Source organism: Triturus cristatus, unplaced genomic scaffold (genome assembly GCF_964204655.1).
Source record: "Triturus cristatus unplaced genomic scaffold, aTriCri1.1 SCAFFOLD_292, whole genome shotgun sequence".
Lineage (NCBI taxonomy): Eukaryota > Metazoa > Chordata > Amphibia > Caudata > Salamandridae > Triturus > Triturus cristatus.
Genome location: NW_028188527.1, coordinates 489,393 through 496,601, shown reverse-complemented (window position 1 = coordinate 496,601; position 7,209 = coordinate 489,393). Strand labels below are relative to the sequence as shown.

The 7,209-nt window shown below is 58.1% G+C and overlaps 2 protein-coding genes and 1 pseudogene across 2 annotated transcripts; all 3 read left to right on the top strand.

Annotated features, from left to right (window-relative positions):
- The first annotated feature begins 269 nt into the window (after nt 1-269).
- Nucleotides 270-2,985, top strand: LOC146768939 (histone H3-like). Its single transcript, XM_085640627.1, has 2 exons — nt 270-275; nt 2,546-2,985. The coding sequence occupies exons 1-2, from the start codon at nt 270-272 to the stop codon at nt 2,954-2,956; spliced, it is 417 nt and encodes a 138-aa protein (XP_085496753.1). The 3' UTR covers nt 2,957-2,985.
- Nucleotides 2,986-4,482: 1,497 nt separating this feature from the next.
- On the top strand, nt 4,483-5,530 carry LOC146768938 (histone H2A type 2-C-like; annotated as a pseudogene).
- Nucleotides 5,531-5,652: 122 nt separating this feature from the next.
- LOC146768937 (histone H4-like) lies at nt 5,653-6,986 on the top strand. The gene is made up of 2 exons (XM_085640626.1): nt 5,653-5,959; nt 6,958-6,986. Exons 1-2 carry the CDS (start codon nt 5,653-5,655, stop codon nt 6,984-6,986), a joined length of 336 nt encoding a protein of 111 aa, XP_085496752.1.
- Nucleotides 6,987-7,209: the final 223 nt, after the last annotated feature.

Below are 7,209 nucleotides of genomic sequence, written 5' to 3'. Positions count from 1 at the left end.
AGGCTACAGTGCGCAGAATATGATTTCTGGTCTCAGGTCTCCCTCGTGACATACCATTGGATTCAGGAGTGGTCCCCACTCCAGCGATAGGGCTCAGTAGAACAGTGGTAGTCACAGGCCTCACTCTGTACTGTACTATTCAGTTCCGCAGTGGGCCTCCCCGGTCATAGGCTCAGCGTCTGACATACAGTAACTCACTCTGTCTACAGATGTCACCTCAGAGGTACACCTAGCTCCAGCTGTAAAAATCAGCTCAGCAGAGTGCCTCCATGCCGGTACTGGGGTCACCATTTCAGGTGCATTCACACCCTCTGCTCTCACTTGGGGTGTCTTAAAACATGTAGGCCTAACTCGGCCGCCTTCCTTCATTGTGTCACTGTGTATTTATTGTATTGAGTCTGCACCCGCCTCCTCTGGCTCGGCGCTCGGCAGTGAATGCTCTCTGCCTGCATGTGAAGCTGCCAGCACACGGCCGCCTGGTGATGCGTGCGAGGCTGGAGCCAGGGCCGTGCCCCGCTGCTTGTAAGCCCCGAGCCGAGGGTGCCACAGCCGAGGGTGCAGGCGCGCGGGGAGGGCCCCCTGGCCCCCGTGCCAGGGGCTCCCTGGCATTGTTTCCACCCCGCGCTCGGCCGGCGGAGCCCTGTGTTACTTCGGCCCGTTCCAGAACGCGCTCCCCGCGGCCCCCGCAGCCCCACTGTGACGCCACAGGGCCCGCTCCCTGCAGGAGCCCCCTCCCTCCCGCGGGCCGCCGCTCCCGGCCGCAGGAGTCGAGAGAGGACCGGGGAAAAGGGGTCCGGAGCCCGGGATTTCAGGCATGGAGGCGCCCGCCGTCGGGGGAGCGCCGAGTCTCCCCGCGGATCACAAGCCAGGGATGAGGGGTGGATCCGAAACGGGGGCAGGCCCGGGAGAGGGCCGAAGCTGGGCTCCTGGTCATGTATGCGTGGAAGCGCGTGTTTAACTGATTGTGTTTTAAAACGTGGATAATCCGAAGGTAGGAAACACAAAAGTCAGCTGGCAGCAAAGAGCCGAGTGTGCCTCGCACAGCCCTGTCTGCTCGGGACCAATCAGAGGCCGGCTCCTCCCTGTATATATTCACGGGGCTCGGGTTTGGGAGGGACATTTCTGTTCAGTGACAGCGCCCGCGCCGAGACTCGCATTACAATGGCCGAAACCGCTCCAGCCGCCGCGGCGCCTCCCGCTGAGGTCGCCCCCAAGAAAAAGCAGCAGAAGAAGACAGCGGGGGCCTCCAAGGCCAAGAAGCCTTCCGGCCCCAGCGTGGCCGATCTGATCCTGAAGGTGGTGACCGCCTCTGCCGAGAGGAAGGGAGTCTCCCTGTCGGCCATGAAGAAGGGGCTGGTCGCCGAGGGCTACGATGTGGACAAGAACAAGAGCCGGGTCAAGGCCTCCCTCAAGAGCCTGGTCAGCAAAGGCGCCCTGGCCCAGCTGAAGGGCACCGGGGCCTCCGGATCCTTCAAGGTGAACAAGAAGCAGCTGGAGGGCAAGAAGGCGGCCAAGAAGGCGGCCGCCAAGACCAAGAAACCAGCGGCCAAGAAAGCTGCCCCTGCCGCCAAGAAGCCCAAAAAGGCTCCCGCGGGGGTCAAGAAGAGCCCGAAGAAGGTCAAGAAGCCTGCGGCAGCAAAGAGCCCCAAGAAGCCCAAGGCTGCCCCCGCCAAGAAGGCTGCCAAGAGCCCAGCGAAAGCCAAGGCGGCGAAGCCCAAAGTGGCCAAGAAAAGCCCTGCCAAGGTAGTCAAACCCAAGGCAGCCAAGCCCAAAGCAGCCAAGCCCAAGAAGGCAGCGCCCAAGAAGAAGTAAGGGCTTGCACCAAGACACTGCAAACACAACGGCTCTTTTAAGAGCCATCCACCCGGTCCAGAAGAGAGCTTGTTCGTCCCCACCCTTGCACCCCGCGTGCACACTTCTCTATAATAATAAACGGCACAGTAAATCCATAGCGCACCTTTCCGCACGCGAGTGCCGTGTGTGATCTTGGTCATGTAAACGGCTCTTTTGGTGCTGCGTGGATTGAAATCTGTGTACCAAATAAAGAAGGGGGTCTGGGAGTTTATTAGACCTCCGTTTATAATAAATGTGAAATAACGTGTGCCTTGGTGCTTTCACTGTATCCGGGCAGATTCGAAGTGGTGTCTGCATAAAGCAGACGATTGTGAACGTGAAATCGAGCGCAGTTAACGGCGGCGTGTTCCAGGGTGACCAAGGGCAGTACACTTATAAAATCCTGGGCTCCTCGCCCAGTTGACCGGGGGCGAGTGGTTCGTGTGACTATGGATGGACACGGAGACAAAGGCTGACCCAAGCGCGGGCTACGGCTCCAACGTACATCATCCAATCGGAGGGTGTCTTTTTCTCCACAGCTCATTGGAGAGACAGGCTGCAGCCTCCGGTTCATTGGCCAATCATTGCACACCGCGGGCTATTTTCAAACGTGGGGCGGTCGCTTCAGCCAACCAGAGCAGCCCTCCGTCTTCGAGTGCATAAATAGGGCTCTTGCCTGCTTGAACTCCATTCTTCCTCGCTTGTCGCTGAGAGAGACCGCTCCCAGCAGACAGCCCGCAAGTCCACCGGCGGCAAAGCGCCTCGCAAGCAGCTGGCCACCAAGGCTGCCCGCAAGAGCGCGCCTGCCACCGGCGGCGTCAAGAAGCCTCACCGCTACCGACCCGGCACTGTGGCTCTCCGCGAGATCCGCCGCTACCAGAAGTCCACCGAGCTCCTCATCCGCAAGCTGCCCTTCCAGCGCTTGGTGAGGGAGATCGCCCAGGACTTCAAGACCGACCTGCGCTTCCAGAGCTCCGCCGTCATGGCCCTGCAAGAGGCCAGCGAGGCCTACCTGGTGGGGCTCTTCGAGGACACCAACCTGTGCGCCATCCACGCCAAGAGGGTGACCATCATGCCCAAGGACATCCAGCTGGCCCGTCGTATCCGAGGCGAGAGGGCCTAAGGAGACACGCCGACCCGAACAACCACCACAACGGCTCTTTTAAGGGCCACCACCCTGTCACCTACGAGCTTCTCTTATCTGCCATGGCATGTTCTACAGGTTAGGGTGGGTGGACTGGCTGAGAGTACCACGAGTACTGGGTAACTTATACCGGCACTGGGTGACCAGAGCACTCCGTGTTCACAGTGCACAATCGCATCTTCAATGTGTCCATCGTTTAATAAAGAGCTTTGTTTGGGTGGAGGGTTGTGTTGGGATCCGCTGGTCACAAGCCAGCGCTGTGGGGCATCTGTGCTCCCGGTACATCGGGTTCATGTGTCCGATTTCGGGAGCGCTTGCCCAGGGGCGGATTATTGCCGTTGCCCTTGGTCTTAAAGTACAAACACAACGTGACACCCGCACACACTAAAACTGGTCGCCGAAAACAATAAGCCCGTGGGCTCATTTAACGTCATCGTTACATTACAGTGCTTATGTGACACTTGGTACCAAAGAGAGGGCTCATTCATATAAACAGGTTTATTTAAACAGGCAAAACGGGTTGCCTGCTCCATCGTCCCTCGCTCATTTAACGTCATCGTTACATTACAGTGCTTACGTGAGACTTGGTCCCAAAGAGAGGGCTCATTCATATAAACATGTTTATTAAAAACGGGTTGCCTGCTCCATCGTCCCTCGGTCTGCAGCAAGACCCGTGAGAGCGGGTCTTGTGCGCTCAACATTACCTTTTAAAACACTTATTTCTCCGGTCATAATAGAAGCACATTAGCTCTTAGGGGAGGACGTGGTTGGCCCTTAAAAGAGCCGTTGTGTTAGTTGGGGATGCGCCTCGAAGCCTTACTTGGCGCTGGTGTACTTGGTGACGGCCTTGGTGCCCTCCGACACGGCGTGCTTGGCCAGCTCTCCGGGCAGCAGCAGACGCACTGCGGTCTGGATCTCCCGGGAGGTGATGGTGCGCCGCGAGTTGTAGTGGGCCAGGCGGGAAGCCTCCCCGGCGATGCGCTCGAAGATGTCGTTCACGAAGGAGTTCATGATGCCCATGGCCTTAGAGGAGATGCCGGTGTCCGGGTGCACCTGCTTCATCACTTTGTAAATGTAGATTGCATAGCTTTCCTTCCTGCTCCTCTTGCGCTTCTTCCCGTCCTTCTTGGGCGGCTTGGAGAGCGCTTTCTTGGAGCCCTTCTTGGGAGCCGGCGCGGACTTGGCTGGTTCAGGCATGGTCGACAATCTGCACCGCTTCCTGTGGAGCCGAGAGAAATAAGGCCAGGCGAGCCCGGCACTTGTATTTATAGGCTGGGCGTGTAAAGTAGCTGCTTCTCTGCTCTCCCTTCTCATTGGCAGGCAAAGGCAAGCCCCCCACCTCCTAGTGTACTGCGGTTCTGGGTCTCTGATTGGTGAAACAGAAGCCCTCCTCCCTCCAATGAGAAGTACTATCAGCGCCTAGCTGTCAACCAATCAGACGCACCCGAAGTCTTTATATCGCCGGAGTCGAGCCGAACAGCAGTACTAATCTCTCTGTTGTGTGAGTGAGCCCCTGCATCGATCGCCATGTCTGGACGCGGAAAGCAAGGAGGAAAGGCCCGCGCTAAGGCCAAGACACGCTCTTCCAGAGCCGGGCTCCAGTTCCCCGTGGGCCGTGTGCACAGGTTACTCCGGAAGGGAAGCTACGCCGAGAGGGTGGGCGCCGGTGCCCCCCGTCTATTTGGCTGCAGTCCTGGAGTACCTGACCGCTGAGATCCTGGAGCTGGCCGGCAACGCTGCCCGTGACAACAAGAAGACCCGCATCATCCCCAGACACCTCCAGCTGGCCATCCGCAACGACGAGGAGCTGAATAAGCTGCTGGGCCGAGTCACCATCGCCCAGGGAGGAGTCCTGCCCAACATCCAGGCCGTGCTGCTGCCCAAGAAAACCGAGAGCCACAAGGCAGGGGGCAAAGCAAGCAAGTAAAGGCCCGCAGACCACCGTGGAAACACACCCTAAACACAAAGGCTCTTTTCAGGGCCAACCACAGACTCCATCAAAGAGCGTATCCGTGCCAAGGTGTTACTCTGGCAGGCTTCATAGTCGCGGCAGCGCCCGCACCGTCGCTACATAGGAGGGATGCCCAAGCCCTCGGACGGACACATAAATGCTGCCCCCGTCCCAAAACCGAGCTTGAGGCCGACGAGAATAATCTTTTTGTAAAAATAAATAAATACGTGTTTATAGGGGCAGTTTACAGACTTGCCACGACCGGGCCTGACCTGTGGACAGTGTTACGGGGTTGCGGGCGGCCGCACACAGCGGGGTGGTGCCGGTGAGGCCGTTAATGTGTTGGCTCCATTAAAACATTTCAGAGCCTGCTGTTCATAGTGGGAGCGGGCACCGAGCGCCAGGGTTAGGCGGGCCGCGGTGATGAGTGGGGGCCGGGAAGGGAGGCGTGTGTGTGTGCTTGACTGTGATCCGTGCCCCGGCGGCAGCTGCTGAGCCCACGACAAAGAGGCGGCTGGGAGCGCGCTCTTTTTCAAACGGCAACGGCCGCTCCAGCCCCCCGCTCCCTGCAGAGGGCGGTCCAGGGGCGGGCTCCCCCTCGCCTTCCGTTGAGTCACGTGGGCCGCTTGGAGCGCCCTAGCCGGGCCGCCGCAGCTCCTCCATATAAGCAGCCGTCGCTGGCTGTTTCCTCATTTCTGCTCAGTCACAGTACCGACAGGACAACATGTCTGGACGCGGCAAAGGAGGGAAGGGGCTCGGCAAAGGCGGCGCCAAGAGGCACCGCAAGGTGCTCCGGGACAACATCCAGGGCATCACCAAGCCGGCCATTCGCCGCCTGGCGCGCCGTGGCGGGGTCAAGCGCATCTCCGGCCTCATCTACGAGGAGACCCGCGGGGTGCTGAAGGTTTTCCTGGAGAATGTGATCCGGGACGCCGTCACCTACACCGAGCACGCCAAGAGGAAGACCGTCACCGCCATGGATGTCGTTTACGCCCTGAAGCGCCAGGGCCGCACCCTCTACGGATTCGGCGGTTTAACTCTCGACTTGCCCACGGAAAGAAAGAGAAAAAAAAACACCAACCCAAAGGCTCTTTTAAGAGCCGACCACGATGTCATGGGAGAGCTGTATCTATGCACTAGGGATCCCGCAGGGCAGGCCTGCTTTGTAGGCCCACAGCCGGTCGGGTGAGGGGGGCATTTCTCCGAAACCGCCATGCAAGGCACTGTCCTGGGGCCAGGGCACCTTCCTGGAGCCCCGCGTCCATCCTAGTCCCGCCCACGGGGCCCGCTGTCCTGAAGCCCTGTACTGGCCACCTAAGGCGGGTATAGCCCGGCCCAGGGGCCCGCCATTCTGGAGCTCTGTACTTGGGACCTAAGGCGGGTATAGCCCGGCCCGGGGGCCCGCCATCCTGGAGCCCTGGACTGGGGACCCATGGCGAGTTTGGCCCGGCCCAGGGCCGGTCATTTCCCTCGACTATTAAGCCCCCACGTAGTGGGGGCTTACAGAACACGAATGAGGGACAAAGGTTCGAGCTAGCGGCGGCGGCCGCGCGGCCGGCCATCTGGTCGCCGATTTGCGCGACCAGATGGCCCACGGAGCTGCGCGACCAGATGGCCGGGCGGCGGAACGGCCGCGCTACCTCTAACTTTTGTCTCTCGCTCGGGCGCTGTAAGCCCCCACTTCGTGGGGGCTTAATAGTCGGTAAAATAGAGCGTTCCCATGCAGGCCCATGGGGTGTGCGATCCTCATTTTTTTTTGTGACCGATTTCGGGACTCTAAGCACCTGTTTTAGTGCTTTTTTTTTTTTATTATTGTTTTGTTGACATTTTGGTTCAAGGGGACCACGGCACTACTTCTACCCGGGGCAATGGAGCTCCACTTCGGGTAACATTTCAGGTTTTCCCCCTCAGCTGGAGATGGGCCCCCAAAAAAAAAAAAAATCGTAATCCTAATAAAATACATATATTTTTATTTTTTTTCACCCAAAAATGAAATAACGTCCTTCACAGTATCTGGTCCATTTTGTAGCCTCCAGTCACCCCTTTAACAATGTTTAATAAAAAATAAAAATAAAAATACTAAAATTTTAGGTCAAATGGGACGAAGTCACTTTTTCTACACAGGGTGCTCCAATTGGGGTAATATTTCAGGATTTACCCCTCGACTGGAGGTGGGAAAAATACTTCACTCAAAGGGTACATAAAGCCCTTTACATTATCAGATCCAAGACTTCAGTGTCTCGGGCCCATTTCTAGCCTCCAGGCGCTTGTTTTGTTCTTT

Coding starts and splice junctions, on each gene's coding strand:
- LOC146768937 (XM_085640626.1), top strand. CDS start 5,653: ATGTCTGGACGCGGCAAAGGAGGGAAGGGGCTCGGCAAAGGCGGCGCC. Junction 5,960..6,957: donor CACCCTCTACGGATTCGGCG/GTTTAACTCTCG, acceptor TCCATTTTGTAG/CCTCCAGTCACCCCTTTAAC.